This window comes from Zingiber officinale, chromosome 7B, assembly GCF_018446385.1.
Source record: "Zingiber officinale cultivar Zhangliang chromosome 7B, Zo_v1.1, whole genome shotgun sequence".
NCBI lineage: Eukaryota > Viridiplantae > Streptophyta > Magnoliopsida > Zingiberales > Zingiberaceae > Zingiber > Zingiber officinale.
In genome coordinates this window covers 114,930,187-114,953,432 of record NC_055999.1, presented here as the reverse complement: position 1 = coordinate 114,953,432, position 23,246 = coordinate 114,930,187, and the positions used below count along the sequence as shown (strand labels likewise).

General features: G+C 38.8%; 1 protein-coding gene across 3 annotated transcripts; it reads right to left on the bottom strand.

Annotated features, from left to right (window-relative positions):
• Positions 1–7,506: 7,506 nt before the first annotated feature.
• On the bottom strand, positions 7,507–16,981 carry LOC122007025 (ubiquitin carboxyl-terminal hydrolase 2-like). Of its 3 annotated transcripts, none has more exons than XM_042562774.1 (7): positions 16,833–16,981; positions 16,653–16,753; positions 15,794–15,843; positions 10,322–10,368; positions 8,711–8,757; positions 8,521–8,623; positions 7,507–8,453 (listed from the first exon to the last, which is right to left on the bottom strand). In XM_042562774.1, exons 3-7 carry the CDS (start codon positions 15,822–15,824, stop codon positions 7,680–7,682), a joined length of 1,002 nt encoding a protein of 333 aa, XP_042418708.1. In that variant the 5' UTR covers positions 15,825–15,843; positions 16,653–16,753; positions 16,833–16,981; the 3' UTR covers positions 7,507–7,679. The 3 variants fall into 3 exon arrangements, with proteins under 3 accessions (XP_042418708.1, XP_042418709.1, XP_042418710.1); XM_042562775.1 differs by having other exon boundaries at positions 16,658–16,753; XM_042562776.1 differs by lacking the exon at positions 16,653–16,753 and having other exon boundaries at positions 16,833–16,937.
• Between the last annotated feature and the right edge of the window lie 6,265 nt (positions 16,982–23,246).

Here is a 23,246-nt window from a genome sequence, read left to right as displayed (position 1 = left end):
CTGCGGTGGAGGGCCAGGAAATACAAAGCGCAGAGGCGGGTCGGGATCGGCAGAGCTAAGCAGAGGCAACTCGAGCTACAGGCCTGCGGTGAAGGGCCAGGAAATACAAAGTGCAGAGGTGGGTCGGGATCGGCAGAGCTAAGCAGAGGCAACTCGAGCTACAGGCCTGCGGTGGAGGGCCAGGAAATACAAAGCGCAGAGGCGGGTCGGGATCGGCAGAGCTAAGCAGAGGCAACTCGAGCTACAGGCCTGCGGTGGAGGGCCAGGAAATACAAAGCGCAGGATGCAGGTCGGGATCGGCGTAGCGGTGTATAGACAGCTCGGGCTGCAGGTCTGCGATTTGGAGGCCCGGAAATGCAAACCACGGGTGCAGACCGGTGCAGGTCACAATGGATCGGAGGAGCTAAGTAGTACGGGTGCGGAGAATCTCAACGGTCCGTCAAGGAGAATCATTACATATCAACAATGCGGGCGAAGACGGAGGTTCCTAAAACGAAAAGATGCCCTCATAACCAGTAGTAGCCTGCCAGCTGTCCCTCACTACAAGACAAAACCCATGTGCGAAGGCGAAGGTTCCTAAACAGAAAGATGCTTTCACGACAAATAGCAGCACGACAGGTGTCCGGAACTAGGCGACAAAGCCCAGCGTCTAACGTTTTCTGACAGGATGGCAGGTTCTAAGAGGAGGACGCATAAAAGGGGAGAGATCCCTCGTACGCAGGTACGCACACACACTCCCTCGTCACTTTTTTCCACAACTGTTTTTTCTTCTTCTTCTCTTTGCTTTTTCTGGGGAAAAAAGACCTGACTTGAGCGTCGGAGGGCCTAATCCGGGGACTTTTTCCCTGGGTTTTGGTCTCTAACGTGAGCGGGGGGATTGTCTGAGTGTGCGCAGGGTCCTGCAGCAGCGTCAGCCACTCGTGGGAGCCGAATCACCTACGACTTTCCGTGAACAACCAGGCCGCCGCGACCAGCCTCCGTCCGACTCAGCCTCCGGACGGGATCACTTATTAATATCGATTGATTGATGGATTTGATCAGTAGATGGATGGCTTTAAGAACTGAACAGAAGTAGTTGATTCGATTGATCGACTCAACTGATGACATCAATCGACTGATGATTAATATCAGTCGATTGATGACTTCAGAAATGAAATAGAAGCAAATTGATTCGACCATTCTACTCGGTTGATGACATCAATCGGCTGATGGTTGATATTAGTCAATTGATGTCAATCAGAAATCGAACAGACGCAAATTGATTCGACTGTTTGACTTGACTGATGATATCAATCGACTAATGTTTAAATAATCGATAAAATCATACAAATTTCAAAAAGTTCAAAGGTTGTTCAATGGTCAGAGACCATATTAATCAACTGATGGGTAAGATCAGTCAACTAATTGGCGAAAATCAACCCGACCTAAAGGCTTTAAAAGAGAGGTTTCTAGGAGTTTTTCAAAGCCAGTTCTTGGGGGTTTTGGAGCAAGGTGTTGTTACATTTTCAGACCAACAAGAGGCAATTTCAAGAAATAAGAAAGCATCCAAAGCAAGATTCATATAAAGTTGTCTGTACTCATTTATTTGCTTTCATTTTTTGTTTTCTTGTTGTGTTCTTGATAGAATATCTTGTAAGAGGCTTCTCAGCCTCCGAAAGGTGTCCGAGAAGGAGTTGTTATAGTGGAGGAAGATCGCTAGGAGTAGGCCTTGGACTAGTCACCTTAAGAGGCTGATACCAAGTAAAATCTAGGAGTTGTTCATGTGGTGTTAGTTTTGATTCAAGTTTCTGTTGCGCATTCAAACAATGAGCATAAATTCAAGACGATAAGCAATCAGAACTATTCACCCCCTAGCTTGCACGAGTCCTAATAGGGATGACATTGAGGACAAGTGATGCACCTTCTGCGGCTAGGTAGAGGAGATATAGGAGCACTTATTTTTTTAGGTGCCCCTTATTGCGGAGCTATACAAGAGGATTAGAGGATGATTGCGCATGTGTCAGGAGATGTCCATCCATCGATGAATGTTCTGAGACTTCAGGTAGCACTATCATGGGACTAGAGCCTTGATGAAAGCTAGACACTTAGCCATAACATCTATGATACATCATGTGTGACTCACGAGGAATCGTAGTGTTTTTGAAGAGAAATAGTTGGATGTTGGAAGGATATTTAAGAGTGTGCAAGTACATGTATACTGACCTTTGAGCATCTATACTAATCTGATACCCTATCATACATAAGTATATCATGAAGACCAACATCGTATATTTCGGCACAAAATATTTATACATTTACTTATCCAAAAATATATATGTATGTTAGGACCTTGCGAGATAGGGGGAGAGTGAATAACTTCAATTGCTTCATCTCAATTACGGGTTTGTCGTTTGAATGCACAGTGGAATACTTGAATTAAACTTGATGCCAGATATACAACACCTTAATTTTACTTGGTATCCATCCCTTAAGGCGACTAATACAAGGCCTAATCCTAACGATTTACTACCACTAAATCTTCTCCTTCTCAGATACCTTACAGAGGTAGAGAAGTCTCTTACAACTTGTTTTCACAACAATACAACAAGAAACAAGAACGTAAATACAAATGAAAGTGAAAATAACTTTACAATGAAAATCTTGCTTTGCTTGCTCTTTTGTTACTTTAGATTGTCTTTTGGTGGTGGAAAATACGGTAGCACTTCATCCCTAAACCATCAACAATCAGCACCGAAAATTTCCTTGAAACCCTTCTTTTATAGTATTTAGGTCGAAGCTGATTTCTACCTAGCAATCAACTGTTCTTATCCATCAATCGACTGTTGAATCTGACAACTTAAACTTATAAAACAGCTCTTTTTGACCTGTTTGACCACCATCAGTCAATTGCTAAACCTTGCAGTTGACTAATCATGAACATTCAAATCTTGCAGTCGAATCAACATGCTTCTGTTTGGTTCCTGATGTCATTGATATCATTTGACTGATACCCATAATCAACTGATTGATACCCGAGTTTTACAAACCCAAAAATCCAAATATAAACCTTCTTTGTATTTGCTACAGTAGCCATTAGGCAATTGTACTATAGCAACATTAAAACAAAATGCTATCCATGACCACTGTAATAGCACTGTAGTAGTACTATAGCAACCATATCTTTTGAGGTTTTGGAATTTTTGTATACATTAGTTGATCAATATATCCTATCAATCGACTAATACTCCTATTCAGCTTTATCAAAGTCAAATTCTCATTTTGTCCGGTATCTAGTTGACCTCTATCTACCAGGGTTTTTTTTTGCCCGACATCCGATCAAGTTTGACCTGCTAAGACTTCTCGTTCCCAAGCCTCTGGTCAATTAGGTCACACCCTGACCTACCAAGATTTCGTCATTGTTTGGCATTCAGTCAATCTTAATCTATTGAGACTTCACGACTCATGTCAACTCCTTATTAGACTTTTAACTGCCAAATGTTTGATCAACCGTGACTCACTTAGATTTTCCTCTTCCCAACTATATGTCAGACTTTCGATCACCAAGTGTTCGATCAACCGTAATCCACTTGGATTTTCTGTCTCGTACCAACTCCATGTTAGACTTTTGACCACCAAGCGGCTGGTCGACCGAGACCCACATAGACTTTTCATATTTTGACAAGTATTCGGTCAACCTTGACCTACTTGACTTTTTGCTCATCCAACTTAACATATTGATTATCAAGTATCCAATCAATCTTGATCTACTTGACATCTCATTCGACCAACTAATATATTGATCAAATATCAAAATCTTAACTCGAATCAACTTGAACTTAGTCAACCTGATCAACCTTGACCAGGGATTGATTGCACTCCAAATCTAACTTAAATATTTTACCAAACACATAAAAATTTTCATCAAACCCAACCACTTAGGAGCTTTATTTCTCCAACATCATCATCCACATCCAATTTCTTAGACCGTAAAGCTTCAACTTCCTCCATTAGTGAATCCACCATACGAAATAATGAGGGGAACATAATCTCTACCTTTTGTCCTACAACATCGATTTGTGAAGCGAAAAAAACAAAGAAATACAACATATTCTTCGGATACAACTAGAGGACATTACAAAAGAAAATGTCCAAATGTGAAGAAGAAAAAAATAACAACCCTTAATCTACCTTCATCGAGCACATATGGTAACATTCAACCAAGAGGGAGAAAGTTTATGTCAAGAGAGAGCCTCAAGAAGTTAAAAAAATAATAATAATAATCTTAGTTAATCTTATTGACTATCTCTGGAGTGATTGGTCCGGTCCCACAGAAGCGCACGCGACGGCTAGCCCATAAACCTAGCATCCTTTAGTTATGCCCCCATTTGGAGGAAAAATTTCTACAAATACGTCGTAGCTGGAATTTGAACCCTGGGTACTTGGGTGACAACCTGAATATCCTACCGTAACACCATGACCCCGGGGACCTCAAAAAGCAAGTATCATACGGTAATAGACTCAATCAATCATCAAAAACTTGATTTAATTTATAGTCCTTATATATAATTGGATGAACCTAGACAAAAGGTTAAGGCCCTAGAAAATAAATTAAGAACAATTAAAGCTAAGGTTTTTACCTTGCCATGAGTATTAGGTACAATAAATCTATGGTTAAGTTCAATATTAAATTTACAAGACATTATTAGAAATACTTGTGCAATTTTGTACTAATGAGTATTCAATGCGCTCAAAACTATAAATAGAAAAATAATAACAAAATCATGTGTAAATTTACAAAAGAATAACTAAAAAATAAATTGAAATCATAAAAAAGCTTAATCATATTTTGAAGAAACAATATAACATAAATAGAACATGCTAATGAAGGAATTTTTACTAAAGGACTAGAAAATGAAAAGAAAAAAAAAAACCTTCCTTATAGGATCTTTAAAAAAAATAAAACTAAAAATCTTATCACTATGTGATAGGGACCCTACACAAAGCAAGCTACGAGCGTCACACAAAGAAGGGACATTTTTATAGGGTTGCTCATCCATCAATATTCCGTATGTTGATGAAGCGTTCTCATGAACTCTATGTACAAAATAATAATATAAAACAATTTTATCACTCTAAAATATAAAATTATCATTAAATATTTAAACTACCTAATTAAACTTAATCACAAGGTACAAAAAAAAGCACTAACATGTGTGTTTATTTGATTTATAATGGATGTAAACTATGTGCCCTAAATGATGTCATAGCCATGCTAGCTAGCATGGTGATAGAAGAACTCTAAACATTTCAAAGAACAAAACATGATTGATCCATATGTTTTGATCAACGTCATGGTGAGGAGCACTTAGCCATTGTCCATGTCACCTATTTTCCTAATTTATAGTGAATAATTTGATCCTTCTTCACAAGTGGCAGTATTTTATAGAGGGAAAAAACATTAACTTAGTGAGCAAGAGCTCTTCCAACTTAGGTCATAATTAGTAGGTTAGGTGTTGGATTATGTTCACTGATTAGATTATGTTTCCTTAAACAAATGTGAAGATGCTTTTGATGAGTCATTTTCTAAGAGTTAATTAAATATTTAATTATATCTTAAATATAATATGATGGCAGATTTAAGTAATCTAAAATTTTATTCTAATAAATGTAATGTCTGTGGGCAGTTCCTAGGGGATCATGTATATATCTTTGCTCTATAGTACATTACACCAAAGCAAAAAAAATAAATTATATATATAAATGACTCATTCATTTTATATTAATTTGAGTAAATTATCCTTGACTTTATTCACAAAAATATGTTATTTCGGAGGTGACATCCATCGCACTATCACACTAAGAAAGTAATAGACGAACGAAGGACGACATTAGGGTGTGAAACATTGATGACTAAATTTTGGTGACTAGTGTGGTGTTTGTGACGATAGTGCCAAAGAGAAGGGCGAAGAGGATGCTAGATTTTGTATTATCTTAAAACTTTTGATTCTAATTATTTAATATATTATTTTGATTTCATCAAAAATCTTTTATTTATAGCCTATAAAACTAATCATATATTTAATTAGTTAGTTAGAAAATAATTGTCAACTAATTAATTTGGTTATATTTTGAAAAAAAATCATTATATATTTTAAGATTATTTTATATCACTTGTTTTATTATTAGAAATAATATTGTTAAAATCTTTATTACAATTTACAAGTTACACAATCACACAACTCTAAAGAGATTGATTAAAAAAAACTCTATTAATAATGGTATATTATAAACATGTCTTATTATGTGTTTTTATAATTATATCTTATATTGTTTTCGGTTTATTTTTTTTATATAATATTTTGGTGATATATAGAAACTCTAGATCAACTTCATACATGATTGCATTTGTTTTTTCAATCTTAAAAAATTATATGCTTTCAATTTGTCCAAAACTGTATTCCTGAATTTAGCTTTTCAGCATTCTTATTGCAGCATCTTTATTCCCCTCTCCCTCCATTAGTAGGTTATAGAGTTCAATCATGTGTTTCATCAATGATGGATCTCCTTTCTTAGATTGTCATTCTCCAAAGATGCTTACATAATTTGATCATCTTATCTCAAACTGTGGCTAGTATAGAAAAGATAAATAATCAATAACATTCAATCCCTTGTAGCATTGATATGACAAATTAAAACTTTTTTTTTAATACCAAGTAGTGGTACCTTACAATCCGACTAACCCTGAGATAAACGGTCCAATCTCACATTCAGTTCACCAAATAAATCTAAAAAACATGATGACTCCTGATATGATACCTCAACTTCATTAATAGTTCAATCGTCATAGGTGTACTTTGTGTGAAAATTGAATCCTTATTACTTGAGAAATGCCCTCTTACCACCCGACCAAACCCCGGGATTTAGTTGTTAGAGGCACTCCCAACTACTAAAATAATATAGGCCTTTGAGATATTTGTCATAACTCGGATGTCCTCCAACTCTAAGCTTATAAAACATATCGTATAAATAATCAACTGCATCAATTTGTTGCCTTTAAAGTTTGAATTAAGATGCTCATCGACATACTATCTCATCTAAACATAAGTAACATATCATCCACAAAGCTCAAATGAGAAATTTCGATTTGTTTGCATTTTAGATAACAATTGAAATCCAACTCTTAAATTTTCAATTTCTTTAATCTAGAAAAGCATTCCAAATAGAGTATCAAAAAGAAGCAGCATACTAAATCACTTAGTCTATAGAAATGTTTTCATATTTTATACTTGTAGTTCTTAGTACACTTTCTAATTTTCTTAAATGACTGGCTGATGAACTATATAGTGCTCCAACTTGGTAAAACATGATCCTAAATTTTCAACTGCGGCATTAGAAAACTCCAAACAGCATTAAATTAAAAGTTGAGCCAGAAAGATTCATGATTACAAAAAAAAAACTATAAAATGAAGTTGCTTTCAATAAGGGAGAAATGAACAGATTATGTAGCTCATGACTTTCAGATGGAAATTTTAGCAGAAACTCAAACAAATTATATAAGCACAGTATTAGGACAATTACCATCATTAGGTTGGCTCAACTTCATAAAAATACCACTTGGAGAAATCAGAATTTGCACCCTCAACTGGTTAGAATACATATAATTTAGAGAACGCTCTAAAGCATTAGGATGACATTATCTATCATGGGCTCCTTGATCTCTGCTTGGCTTTCTCAATCAGAGGCTTCAGTTGTTTTTTCTCAGCCAGAATCTTGAGAAAGTTGAAGAGGAAGGGTATGTAGTTATGCTTCCTTCTAATATTCTCAGTTTTCCATTTCTTGAACTTTTCCTCCTCCATCAGTATTTTCTCGGTCACGCTTTCGATACCAACAGTTACTTCAGCAAGTGATGTATTCAAAGCTTCAATTGTGGAGTTGTTTTTGTTACCAGAGCTTGCATGTTCGTTCAGTTGCAGCACAAGGTGCTCCCTCTTTTTCTGGAGTTCCTTGAGCTCCACTGTGTACATTTCCTTCCTGTTCTTTATTATGGCCATGAGGTTGAACCGGATTTCGCTCTGTGAATATTTTTCGATGCGTTCCTGTATTACTGGCTGCACCATACGTAGCCAATCCAAATCATTAGGGCCACCAGGACACTGGCCGAGGCTGATTGGACCCTCCTTCAATCCATCCAGTTCATAAAGAACTCCATCAACAGGCAAATAACTTATGAAATGGTAGACATCATCCTCCTTTCCCGCGACTTTCTGCTCTTCAGGTACAAACGGTTCCGGTCTAGCAAAGCTGTTATGAGCTGTTCTGATAGCTTCGCTATTGTTGATTGCCAATCCTTTAAGTTCAGGAGGGAAATTTTTTGTGAATTCTTTCAGCATGGACAATTCTGGGCCAATGTCAATATCTGGACAGTTCATCAATATCGAAAGAATGGCTTGGGTTGCGCAAGCATTGTTAATGACCTGATGGCGACCAATCGTTAACACACAAAAAAACAGAATCAGCGGAGAATTCCTTTACTCATCTAACCTGACTAGCAAAGAAAAGGTTTGGATTTTGTTCTTTAATCACAGGACGGTCATCCTTTTCCCATGCACGCCATTTGAATAGAAATATCAACCCATATACCGGCCTGTGAAAAGTGAAATCAGCCATGAGTATCAGTGATGTGGGTGCAAAATATGCAAAATCAATTATATAAGAAAATGTTCAGGTCTACCGGAGGTTGTCAAGAGAATCAATATCAAGTGAGTACAATTCTTCCACCTATAAAAATTTAAAGCATTTGCATTAATACTGATGAATAAAAATGACAATTTATATCAGCAAAAAAATTATCAGTGCTCCAAAAAGAATGAAAATTAAATAAAACAATGTCTCATGACTCACCAGAAATATATAAAAATATAATTCACAACCAATTTATTCACCCTTGAAAAATTTAAATCATAACTAGCATTTTAGTATTTATATCTCCACAAGTGATTCTAACCAAGCAAGAAGACTCCGAAATGGAAGTTCTGTTTGCACATTGCAAACCAGCTTAAGAGAGAACCTGTGAAATAATGAATTTTAAATTCCAAAAGCCTTTTGTTGTAGAAAAAGGAAAAGATTATGCAGAAAGTAGTGGCTTGCTATATTGAGACATGCATTAGTTCAAAAAAGAATGTATTGCGAAGGTAAAGTTTGATATATACGTGCATGAACCCCACTCTGTAGAATCATGAAATGACCACCTTGCTCCCAAGGGCTGGCACAGTTGGTTTATGCAAAGGTGTTGTTGCCAATAGACCTAGGGTCGATTCCCAGCGAATGCGGAATGCCCCGCTGGTTGCCTCAACTCCTCCTTGCATGTGTTGTTGTTATTGGGTGAAACCCTCCGTAATTTACCTCTCTTTCGGACAGTGGAGGGTCACCCTAGAGGAGCCACCGAGGTGACAGTTTCACCTTTGCTACCAATGAAATGAGCACCTCAAATAGCGATTTATGCTAGTTAGGTATGTGACTCTAAGTTCATCAACATTCTAAACTCAAAAAGAATAGCAGTTGGGGCACTCCTACTCAATGTGTAGTATATAATATTTTAAAAAGAATCAACAAACAGAAATCAAACACCACTTTCTATAACAAGAATAAATGTATGTTGCGGTGTACAACTTCAAGCTTCACCTCTCCATGAAGTTCATTAGATTGATATTTTGGAACAATTATAATGTTACCAAACAAGGAAGAAGAAAATATTTCTTAAACTAGTTTACATTCTTAAAAAAATTGCTATTTCAAACATACATGTTATAAACTCACAAGAGCATCAATTGACTCTAATAAGAAGGCTATACGCAAAGGTATTTTAACCCATAGCACTCCCTTATATGAGTGGCAAAGTAATATATCTACCCCTTTTCCTTAAATTTCATCATGCAATACCTCCCTGGAACAGAAAACAGAATACTCTAGAATTGGGTTTGGAACCTGGGTGTGACAAACAAATCTCAACCGCCACACACAAACATACACAACGCCAAATATTACAAGTGACAACTGAAGATCTCAGCCTCCTAGTGCTGCTTCATGTTACACACACGTACCTCCTCCGTGTTGGCCCTGGGACGGGTTGGCGGGGGCGCTGGGAGCGAGCGTATTTGCCACCAATGTTACACACACGTACCAAAAAAAAAAGCTCCAAATGAATAGATTCATGAAGAGTTATTCAGAGTCATCACCCTTTAAACTGGATTAAACACTGACACAACTGCATAAATTTATGTGCTTCACCAGAAATAAAAGCAATGGTGAATTGTAAAAAATAATAGGATCCAAACAAACTTACTTGAACTCCCTTTACTTGCATCTGTTGTATGAGTTCAGTAAAAACACCTGGATTAACCAGGAAATTAGACAAATAAGAATGCAATATTTGTCATAAACAAACTCAAAAATATGTTTCAGCAACTTAATCATTATGCAAAAAAAAGAAAAAGATATTATCTCCTTTTCAAACTCAAAGTAAGCGCAGAAACTGATTTGTAAACTACTAAATGAAGGAGAGTGGCAATTGATATACATTTAAGTTGTTAAATGGGATGGTATTCACATGCATGCTATAATTCAAATCACACAAGCATGCAACTTAGGTAATTAATGGGTAAATTGTATGTCATATTTGGTAATAAGTCCTTAAACATGAATGTGCATTTTCTATGACCACTAAAGTTGCCTGAAAGAAAAGGCTATTGGTGAATCCATGTAATAGACAACCACAATAATTAGTTCACTCTGATTTCCAAGGAAGCTCAGAACATTTCTAGATACTATTAGGTACCCTCACAAAGTTGTCAAATTGAGGACTGTATCATGAATGAATCATTTTGGTAAATTATCATTTCTTAACTCCGCCCATGATGACCAGTCATGGCCGGTCCCAAGCCCGGATAAAGGAGGAGGGTTGCGTTAGGTTGCCAGCCAGCGTCAAACTATGGCAAAATTTCATGAATGAATCCATTAAACTATTGTGCTAATGCTAGGTTGTTCCCCGGAAGGAACGCGTTGCAGGGTCCGACTGTAACGTCTCGGCAAGAACCGCTACATCTCCAGAACTCGGGTGTAGTGATAAATATGCAAGAGTTCGCGTTACAGGGTCCGACTGTAACGTCTCAGCAAGGACCGCTACATCTCCATGAGAACTTGGGTGTAGTGTTAAATAGGCAAGAGTTCTCACACCATAGGTTAGATAAGAACAAATATGATAGGAAAACTAATAATCTAAGATTTGGAACATGGAATATAGGAACTCTCACCGGTAAATCAATGGAGGTAGTAGATATGATGATTAGGAGAAAAATTAATATTTTATGTGTACAAGAGACAAAATGGACAGGTGAGAAGGCAAAGATGATAGAGAACTCGGGTTTTAAGTTATGGTACACTGGAAAAAGTAAAACAAGAAATGGAGTGGGTATTATTGTAGATAGTTTGTTAAAGGATGAAGTTGTAGGAGTAGTTAGAAAAGGGGATAGAATTATAACCCTTAAGATAATAGTGGCGAAAGAAACTATGAACATAATTAGCGTATATGCACTACAAGTAGGATTAGATGAAGCTACCAAATTAAGGTTTTGGAGGACTTAGATGAAATATTACAAAATATTCCACCAAATGAAAGGATTTTAATAGGAGGTGATTTAAATGGGCATGTCGGAGTGAAGAATGAGGAATATGAGAGAGTACATGGGAGTTATGGGTTTGGAAGAAATGAGGAAGGAAAACTATATTAGATTTTGCGATAGCATATGACCTTATATTAGCTAATACGTTTTTAAGAAAGAGAAGAACACTTAGTCACATCAAAAGTGGGAATAATAAATCGCAATTGACTTTCTTATGGTTAGGAAGAAGGATAGAAAGATTTGTAAAGATGAAAGTCGTCCCGGAGAAAGCAACTACCCAACTATAGTAGTGTTGGATATCATGCCTCAAACTAGTATCGATAGAAAGAAAACGTATATGACTCCTAAGATTAAGTGGTGGAAATTAAAAAATGGAAAGAAAAGTATCTTCAAGGAGAGGATAAAAGCACGAGTATTAGGAGAAATATATGGCGATTTGATTATTACATAGGATAAGATGACATTAAATTTGAAAATGATGGTCAAAAGTGTACTCTATGAGTCAAGAGGGCACGCACTGCCAAATAAAGAATCTTTGTAATGGAATGAGAAAATACAAGAACAAGTGATGAAAAAATAAACTGCTTACAAGTTATTGTATACTTGTAAGAACAAAGAAATCTTTAAAAGGTATAAACTAGCTAAGAAATAGGCTAAGAAGTAGTGAGTGAAATCAAGAATAAACTCTCAAATGTTTGTATTGACATCTTAATACAAAACAAGGAAAAAGAAATATTTGTAGAATTGCTAAAGAGAAAGAGAGAAAAACAAGAAATCTTACTCAAATAAGATGCAATAAAGATAAATCCACTAGGATACTAGTGAAAGATGAGGAAATAAAACAGCAATAAAAGAAATATTTTTATCAACCTTTTAAAAAAATTTAGATGACCAACTCAACTTAGGAAACTTAAGTAGGTTTAAAAAGTATATAAATTTAAATTTATCGGAGAATTCAAGTTTTAAAATTAGAATATGTGTTAAAACATTAAATAGAATGCAAAATAGGAAAGTAGTTAAACGAAATGATATTCCAATTAAGGTATAGAAATAACTAGGGAAGTAAGGTATTGAATGGCTACAAAATTAAACATGATATTGAAAACAAAAAAATGCTGATCGATGGAGGATAAGTTCTGGTTCCTTATATAAGAATAAGGAGACGTCAAAATTATGCAAACTATAGGGTATTAAACTAATGAGTCATATCATGAAACTTTGGGAAAAGTAATAGAAAAAGATTAAGGAAGGAGACCATAGTGATAGAAAATCAATTTGGGTTCTGGAAGGTCGACGATAGAAGCTATCATCTTTGTAGACAATTAATTGAAAAATATCGAGAGCAAAACAAGATCTACATGGTATTCATTGACTTAGAAAAGCGTATGATAGAGTCCCAAGAGAAATTATATGGAGAATTTTAGAAGAGAGGTGTTAGCGTAACATATATTGAACTAATTAAGGATATGTATGAGGATGTAACGACCAGAGTAAAGACTAAGTGTAACCAATGGCCAATAAGGTTTCATCAAGGATCAACTCTAAGTCCTTATCTTTTACATTAATACTAGAGGCATTGTGTCTGGGTACATTTGATGTATATGCAGGTATTACTACAAAAATTATTTGATCTTTATTGAATTTGGAATAGACACTTTAAGGAAAGTAACTTAAGCAAGAAAATGAATGAATATATGGATTATAAGTTAAGCGATATTAAGTAATGAAACAATTGTTAAGATAGGAGAGGATGAGTTGCAGAAATTTAAATATTTAGGATCATTTTTCTGAAATGATGGAGGGATTGAGAGAGATGTCTTACATAATACAAGCGGGATGGGTGAAATGGAGGGAGCGTCGAGTGTTTTATGTGACGTAAAGTACCTCTTAAACTTAAAGGTAAGTTCTATAAAAGCAGTTAGACCTGCTATATTAAGCTATGACTCGAGCACATGAGCAAAAGATGAGAGTTGCAGAGATGAGGATGTTAAGGTGGATGTGTGGACATACGAGGATGGACAAAATAAGAAATGAGAGCATTAGAGAGAAAGTAGGAGTTGCATCTATTGAGGAAAAACTCAGAGAGACACGTTTAAGATGGTACGGACATGTACTTAGACGACCAATAAATGCTCCAGTTAGGCGATGTGAAACTATGATAAACATGCATATAAAACGAGGAAGAGGAAGACCAAAAAAGACTTGGTTAGCAACAATAAAACAAGATAAAATTTATTTAAATATAGATGATGATATAATAGGAGATAGAGCTCAATGGCGTAAAAGGATTCATACAGCCGACCCCACCTAGTGGGAAAAGGCTTGGTTGTTGTTGTTGTTGTATCATATAGCAAATCAAATTGAACCATGAAATGTAAGGATCAGATATAATATTATAAGAGATGCCAAAATAATTCTAGCTTTATTCAGAATAATAGTGGTATCAAAAAGTATGTAAAACAATATGATATTCCATTATTATATTAAAATGAGAATTCTTAAAATATGTATAAATACTAAGAGGTCCCTTACCTTAATGACAATATGCAAATTGATATTTATTTTACTTGATTAAGGATTGAAGTGAATGAGAAGCAAAAAAATTCCTCATCAAATGCAAGAAATCATATGTTGTCAACTCAAATGGAAGACGCTTAGACATGGCATCACTTCTATGCCACTAATCATGCTGTCCTTATTGTCATTTTATGTATCAATGTGATAAGATTTATTTTTCTTAATTAATGTTAGATGTCAAATTCACATTCGATATATTCAACTCTCTCATTCACTTGATAAGATTTTTCTCATCTATGGCATTGTTAATGTCGAGATTTCACCGAATTCAACCTTTATACTTCTATCATATAAATATACAACTTATCATTTCTTTTATTCTATTATAATATATTCAGTTTCATTTATCATATATGAGCTTTAATTTAATTTCTTAATAGGTTAGATTTAGTTTTACTTGGTTAAATTTAATTTTAAATTAGTTTTCTATCTTACGTTTAGAACCATATAAAATAATATTTATATCAAATCATATTGAGTCAAAATGAATTGTCATGGTTTTATCATTTCTGATTAATATGTAAAAAAAAAAAGATAGTCTAATGCACGAAGCTCCTGCTAGTGCGGGCTCTGGGGAAGGGTCTATTGTACACAGTCTTACACAAGAGGTTGTTTACAAGATTCGAACCCGTCTAGGTCACATGGCAGCAACTTTACCGTTGCTCAAAGGCTCCCCTTCATATGTAAAACCATATTATTTTATATGTGAATCATATCGCATGATACAAATCGTACATTGTATGGTCTCTAAGGACAGGCCAAGTCAACTTAAATAAGTATAAGTCATAAGTATTTGGATAGACTACATGGCCCTTACCCATCCAGTGGACTCTACACAAGGCAAAAACAGGTAGCATAGGATAATTACATGTTGCAACATAGAATTTCTGTTTCATAATATAAATAAGAGGCTAGCAAATCTACGCATACAAATAATCCAGGCATAATAAAGAATATAATCACCTCAAATACAATAAAGAAATTGGAAACTTTTTGATCATGAAATTTGTTCATCAACTGATTTGCATCAAATAGCATCAATTAAGTTAACCTTGAAGCTTTTTAACAAGAAAATGTAAAAAGAAATCTTTCGAATAACCAGTTTATTCAATTACTTGAAAATATCTGAAGACCAAGAAATAATACTATGTCCTCAAACAATATCTATGTCTACAATGTTAAATGGAGACTAGTTACTAGAAATATAGTAAAAATGAGTCAGAAAATTCAAGTGTTAGAGCTATAACGGCCCTACTCTAGGAACTCATGTCTCGTCTATGTGCAACCAAGCATGAGTAAGTTAATGTTCTTTACAAGTTACTTACCTCTGCATGCACACCTGCTTAAAACAAATTATGACTACATGAAGTTTAGGATAGATTAGGGAAAGGGGGACCTTAAAACATCTCAGGTGCTAAAACACACTACCTCCTACTAAATAATCCAATGAACTCAGATAGCCAAAAAAATAGCATTCGTGCAATGACTTGTCCACATAAACTGCTCGGGAAAAAAATAGCGAGGAACAAAAACTAGGTCACTGATTGCCGACAACTTACCAGGGTCGGACTCAATGGTGCACCAAGACATCTTGAGAAATCTTTTCTTCCTGCAAAATTGTAACTCTTAAGTTGCATTATAGCCATTGCATAAAAAAAACGAACTTGTAAGAAAATATAAAAACCGAATTAACAAGATTAAAAAGGAAACGCACGGCGCTGGAGAAAAATATGGGTGTCTAACAGCAGGAGGTTGAAGAGGACGACGACTTTTTATAAATATGATCAAGAATGTCAAACGTCCTTGCGTTGCATTACTCCATGGGCTAGCATACTTCTACATCCGGGCCTTGGAGGCTGGGACACTCTTACACATGGACTAATACTTCATTAAATTTCAATCTAATATTTGTAATTAAAAAAACCTTTTTTTAATGTTATTTCTATATGTACGACGCAATTCGCTGCACTCTCTTCTTCCTGGGTCTTCAGCCCTAATCGCCACCGCCGTCGCACCGTCCTAATCGCCACAGCTGCCTACCATTGACGACCGCCTTCCATCGTATCCGAGGACGGCCGAAGCTCATCCCCGTACATCCCTTTTCCCGCAGGTACTACCACTGCTCTCTCTTGCCTTTCTTATCTCCTTCCTGTCTCCATCGTCGTCCTCTTCAACCTCCTGCTGTTAGCACTGTGCGTTTCCTTTTTAATCTTGTTAATTCAGTAATGATGTCTTTCGATGTATTGGGTGTATCCGTATTTATTGAAGCTTTCATTTTCGTGCTTATCTTAATTATTGGTTCAGTTTATGCATGGCGAAAAGGAGCATTGGAATGGTCTTAACTAAATATTCATACAATCAAAATAAAAAGGAAGGAAAAGATTACACTGAGACAGTTATGAATTTGATTGAGTTTACCTTACTTGACAAAATAACGGGCGTGGAACGGCCGGAACGGGCGTTCCGGCACGGGAACGCCTCACGCCGTTCCAAAGTTCCGGTAAATAACGTGGCTTGCTCTGAAACGCCGTTCTCGGACGTTATAACAGTAAAAGAACGGATCGGAACGCCGGAACAAAACGGATCGGAAATGATTACCTCCTGATGAATCGGAAAACGACGTCGGAGGCGCTCCGGCGTGGCCTGATCGGGAAGCTTGCGCGCTGTCGAAGAAGCCGGCGGCGGCGGCAATTTAGGGTTGCTACGCTTGAGAAGTGAGACAAGAGAGAGGAGACGGAGAATTTAATAAATAAAATTTATTTTCTAAAAATATAATCATTTTAATATATAATATAATAAAAAATCATTTTTAATTTTTTAAAAATCTAAAAAAAATCTATATAATCATATAAACTTATTTTCTTATTAACTATATATATATATATATATATATATATATATATATATATATATATATATATATATATATATATTATTTTTATTATTATTGTTTAGTATTTTAGACACAACTTTAAATGATGAGTATATCATTAAATTAGTACCAGAAATTACTAATAAATTAAACATAAATTAAAAATTTTTATTAAGTGATATATATATCCGGACAGCGTTTCTTCGTTGGAACGGACATGGAACTGTTGGAACGGGCGTTTTGGCACGAGAATGCCTTATGTCGTGCCAAAGTTTCGATGAATAACCCTCCGGCTTCTCGGCGTCTATAGTCTTGACGGCGTTGCTGCTATTCGAATTGGAAGATGAAGGACGGCGTCGGAGGCGCTCTTCGGCGTGGCTGGATCGAGTAGCTCATCGGCACAGGCACGACGGTGGTGGGAAACACAAGCGGCGCGAGAAATCGACCGCAGAATGGCAAGCAGTAGTGGAATGAGGGCAAGTTCGAGTTTTTAATAAAAACTTTTATTTTAATTAATAAATATATTTTATACTTTTTAAACCCGACTGATTATTTTATTAAAATATATATATATATATATGATGATGATGATGATGTCCGAGAGACGAGTCGACGAATGCTGGGGACGTGGCGCTCTCGTTGACTCTGCGTAGACCTCCCAATGGCGTGACCCTCCGACGAGCACCTGCAAACACAAGCCAGGCCGGGAAGGGGTTCCCGGCGACAACCCTCCGACGCTCAAGTAAGATCACCGGAAGCGAAGAAATGAAGAGCAAGTGGAGCTAACTATAGATACAGTAGAAGATTTCGCATACCTCTGTCGAAGTCTGACGGTTCTTATATAGGGCTCCCAGGAGGCGCATGCACGCTTCTCAATGAGTGCACGCTCCTCAAAGTATACTTGGAAAGGATGTGTCGGAAAAGCGTGCCTGACACCATTCCTTAACATCCCGGACATATCTCTGACGTGACAGTGGAAGCTTTCGTTGTACGATTCTCTGTCTGATCCGGTCGCCGACCATGCTGCCTGCCAGCAGTGCTTGTCTTGAGGAAGATATTGTCAACTGCTCCTTTTGTCTGTTATTGGGTCGAGCGGGAGGTATACTCGGCCAAGCTATCCGGACGCTACCAAGGTTGAGCCGAACTGGAGCTCCGTCCGGCGTGTAGTCCGCTTCCATGGCTCCATTCTGCTATGTAGGGGTCGTCCGATCCGACCCTAATATGACAATATGCTTTGAGCCTTATGTGCGTCGAAAGCTCGACCCTTGGTCGAGCTATTATAAAGTTGGCTTGAGCACCACCCTGGCCGATCGGCCAGGTAAGTCACCCCACTCGGTGGGCCTGGAAGGCGTTGACAGCCTTGACTTTGACTTTCACGGTGTACTTGACCCCGCTCGACGGGCCCCCTTCAACCACCGGATCAATATATATATAGAGTTTTATTATTTATTCTTATTATATTCTTTTCAGTGTTTTATTCTTTCCTTAAATATTAAAGGTGTTATTTTTTAATTCTTAAATTACTAATAATCTAAACATAAATTAAAATTTTTAATTAAGTCAAAATTTTAATTATATATATATATATATATATATATATATATATATATATATATATATATATATATATATATATATATATATATATATATACATCACGCCGCGACTGTTCCATGAAATGATATTGGAATTAGAACGACAGAGTCCGTGACGATTATCGTGACCGTTTTGACAAACCATGACGGTGCGACGACGGTGGCGATTAGGGCTAAAGACCCAGGAAGAAGAGAGTGCAACGAATTGCGTCGTACATATAGAAATAACATTAAAAAAGTTTATTTTAATTACAAATATTAGATAGAAATTTAATGAAGTATTAGTCCATGTGTAAGAGTGCCCTAGCCTCCAAAGCCCGGATGTAGAAATATGCTAGCCCATGGAGTAATGCAACGCAAGGACGTTTGACATTCTTGATCATATTTATAAAAACTTATTAATCCTAAGATATGGTAGTGTATATGTTTTATATAAAAAATAATCTAAAAAAAATTACTAAAAGTATCCCCAACTCACTCTTATTATAACACCCACCACCTCATAAAAAATATAGATCTAATGTCACATAATCATTATAACAACATATCGATCTATCATCCACATTCCTTTTAACATTAACACTCATTATTTATAAGTCTCACAGTGTACTCAATTATCATAAAATTATATCTGATCCTGTCCAAGAGTCGAGGCGATGAACGCTGGGGACGTGGCGCTCCTGTTAATCGTGAGTGGACCTTCAACTGGATGGACCTTTTAACATTAACGCTCATTATTTATAAGTCTCACAGTGTACTCAATTATCATAAAATTATATCTGATCCTGTCCAAGAGTCGAGGCGATGGACGCTGGGGACGTGGCGCTCCTGTTAATCGTGAGTGGACCTTCAACTGGATGGACCTGCAACCACAAAACGTCAGTGTCGAGCCAGGGAGGGGTTCCCCGGCGTTGGCCCTCCGACGCTCAAGTCAGTCTCCGGCGATATGAAAGATGTGGAAGCAGGGAAACGAAAGAAGCAGTGTAATAGTAGCTACAGTAGAACTTGCATACCTCCGATGGAGCTTTGGGGCTCTTTATATATGACTCCGGGAGCGCGCGTGCATGCTTCTCGAGACATGCACACTGCTCAAAGCTTTCTTTGAAAAGACGTGTCAGGAAAGTGTCACTGACACCATACCTTAACGACCCGAGCATATCTCTGACAATACAATGGAAGCATCCGTCGTACGATCCTCTATCTGACCATGTTGTCAACCATGACGTCTGTCGATGGCACTGCTTCCCAAGAAGATATCGCCTGATCCTCCTTTTGTCTGCTACTGGGCCAAGCGGGGGGGGGGGGGGTCCGCTCGCCAACTATTCTCGAGCCGAGCGGGCTGGTCGCTCGGCCTACATTCCACTGTCCCGATTCCTTTGTTCCGTTGAACAGGGGAACTGTGTCTAAGCGTGGTGGGCTCGGTCGTGCCTGAGGTTTTACGCAAGTCCGAGAGGGTTGGTCGCTCGACCTCTGGCCTCGTCGATGCTTGGTCTTCTGAGCGTAGGATGCTCGGTACGGAGTCGAGCTGTACTGATATATGGTCGGACCTTCTTTATCCCGGTCGGGCAGGTGGGTTGTAAAATACGATACCTAAATAATATTTAAATAATAAGGTTATTTGACAAATAATCTTATTGAATTTTTTAGGAAATTTTAGAAATTTTCTGGGAGTTTTTCGGAACTCGTATAACGTATTTTAAGGAGATGAATTGGTTGGACTCCGAAAAGCCTGTTTGAAATACTCTTAAGTGAGAGTTGATTGACATTATTATTATAAGGTTTAATTATTTAAACCTAAGTTAGGTTATTGAAACCTATGTTATTATTCTTGATCCCTTTTTCTTTCATTCTTCCTCGATTTCGCCGAACCTTTCCTCATCTTCTCTGCGATTTCACCCGACCCTCATCTCCTTCCCTCTTCTTCAGCGATCCCCACTTCAGAGCACCGTTTTCTTCCCCAATTTTTGCCGGTGCTAACCGTCGGCTGGCATCATTTAGTGGTTGCTACATCGCCCTCTCACGCGTCATTGTGAATGCCACCACCGCCCCTTTCTCCCGATCCAGCACGACGCTGCCCGATGGGCTGATCCTCTCCGTGCCGCTACTGATCTCCACAGACACTAGTACTAGTCGCGGTCGCGACGGGGGAGGAGGCCAGCCCCTTGCTTGATCAAGAGCCATGATTTAGTTTTGGGCAGCACTGCATCGTCGCAGCCACCGATTTGGTGAGGGTTACCGTCGCCTTTCTCTGTCGTGGCTATACTCATTCCAGGGATCAACAACACCCGAACCCTGCTCTCATCAAATCATCGCCTTTCTCTGTCATCACCTTAAATGCCTGCCTTCATCAAATCGTCAAGCGGCGACGTTAAACCCAAGTTTCCATCAACGATCGAGCGGCGACGTTAAATGCCTGCCTTCATCAAATCGTCAAGCGGCGACGTAAAACCCAGGTCTCCACCGACGGTCGAGTGACGACCTTAAACCTGAGTGTTCAACAAAGAATCGAGTGGCGACTATAAACCCCAGAGTCGAGTGGCGATTATAAACCCGAGAGTCGAGCGGCGACTATAAATCCAAGAGTCGAGAGACGACTATAAAACCCAAGGTCGAGCGACGACCATAGGCTCAAGAGGTAATGACCATAACGAATTTTGCAATAATCAAAATTCGAGCGTGATGCTCGCTCGGGACCATACAGTCAGATACAAGTGAAAAGACAAGCAAACAGGTGGAGAAGAACCACAAAAAGACTTCATTGATAATAAGCTAAGCACTACCGAACGGCAGGCAAACATTCAAAATTCCTCCACAGAATCTCTCCTCACTCAATAAGCTCAAAGGCTTCGTCGGGTATGGATTGGAGGGGTTGGACACGGTCAACGGCGCTATCAGGCAGGGTTGTTGAGAGGTGGTCGTTCGTCTTCAGCTGGCCGACCATCGCGTCAATGGCCAACTCAAACGACCGGACGATCTGCTTAACCACCTTGTCGATGAACTGGTCCGACCGGATGTATGCTTGCCTCAGAACAGCGAAGCGGCTCGGTTCAGCCTCTTGATAGGCCTTTAAGGCAGCTCGGGAGCTCTCGAGGGCATCCTCGAGGGTCTTCAGTTCCCCTTGCAAAGAAGTCACATCAGCCGAATAACCATCCCGCTCGGCAACCAGATGGTCTTCAAGCTCCTTAAATTTTTGAGTCAAATTCTGAGCCTCCTGGTTCTTCAACTCCAGGTCGGATATGGCCCAGTTCTTCCTATTAGTGGCCAGCTCTATCTTCTGGTCGTAAGACTTCACCTTCGACTCGAGCCGACCCAGCATAATCGCCTGGTCGGCGGACTTCTTCCATGCATCCTCTAAGAGCTTGTTAGTCTTGGCCCGATCGGCCTGCAACTCAGCGATCGAAGGCCCTTGGGAGGAAGAGACTCCACCAGAAATCTTAAGCTTCTTGAGCTCCTCCTCCACAAGTGTCAGACGGTTGCACATCACCACACTCTCCACCCCAGTACTGCATTCGAGCGAGAGGATGTTAGTGTCGAACGAAGGTAAAATCATGAAGGTAAAAAAAAAAGAACTTACATCGGTGGCCATTTGCATATGGTTGTTGCCAAGCAGCCTGAGAGGTATCGTCGCGACACGTGCTCTGGCCTCCTCCCAAACCTTGGCGAGCGGACTGCGGACCACAATCTGATGCTCCGGAGTCTGCGGCTGGTCAGTCGTTGCTAAGAACTCCTCCATCGGAAGGTGGAGGATCGTCGTCACGGATCGATGACCACTCGAGGCAGATTGAGCGGAAGCCGAAGGGCTGGAGGATTGGCCGGCCGAAGTAGGGAGGATGTCGGATCGAAGAATCCTCCGCAGAGCTGGAGGAAGAGACGCTAGTGGCTGAGGCGCAATCGGGTCCGGTGGCAGATCGGCCAACGAAGGGGTCCGATTGGAGGAAACAACTTCCACAATCTCGTGAGCGGCTGGAGGGGAGGTGCCTCCTCGCTCGGAGGAACTCACTACCGAAGCGGCAGAGCGAGACGGGGTGGTCATGTTGTTGGTGCAGTAAGCATCCGACGATCGAACCTCAGTTTTGATAATGGCAAAGGGATTTAAAGTTAAGATTCTCTGTTATCTAATATGTTGAATGAGTGTTTCAGGAAAGTCCTAACTGCGGTTAGGCAGGGGAAAATCCTAAGGGGGGGTAACCTTAGGTCCTAGGGGGCGGTAACCCTAGGTGGAGGAAAATCCTAAGGGGTGGTAACCTTAGGTCCTAGGGGGCGGTAACCCTAGGTGGAGGAAAACCCTAAGGGGCGGCAACCTTAGGTCCTAGGGGGTGGTAACCCTAGGTGGGTCCTAGGGGGTGGTAACCCTAGGTGGAGAAAAACCCTAGGGGGCGGTAACCCTAGGTCCTAGGAGGTGGTAACCCTAGGCGGAAAGTCCAGTCGGTCTGGAGGACCGGACTAGCATCAGGTAATCTCTCCTGAGGGGAGTAGGTGAGGACGCGTTCCCCGTAGAGGGAACAGTAGGCGTCGGGTCGACCTAGGGTTTCCGGGCGGAAACCT

Coding starts and splice junctions, on each gene's coding strand:
- LOC122007025 (XM_042562774.1), bottom strand. CDS start 15,824: ATGTCTTGGTGCACCATTGAGTCCGACCCTG. Junction 8,624..8,710: donor GATTCTCTTGACAACCTCCG/GTAGACCTGAAC, acceptor CACTTTTCACAG/GCCGGTATATGGGTTGATAT. Junction 8,454..8,520: donor ACCTTTTCTTTGCTAGTCAG/GTTAGATGAGTA, acceptor GGTCGCCATCAG/GTCATTAACAATGCTTGCGC.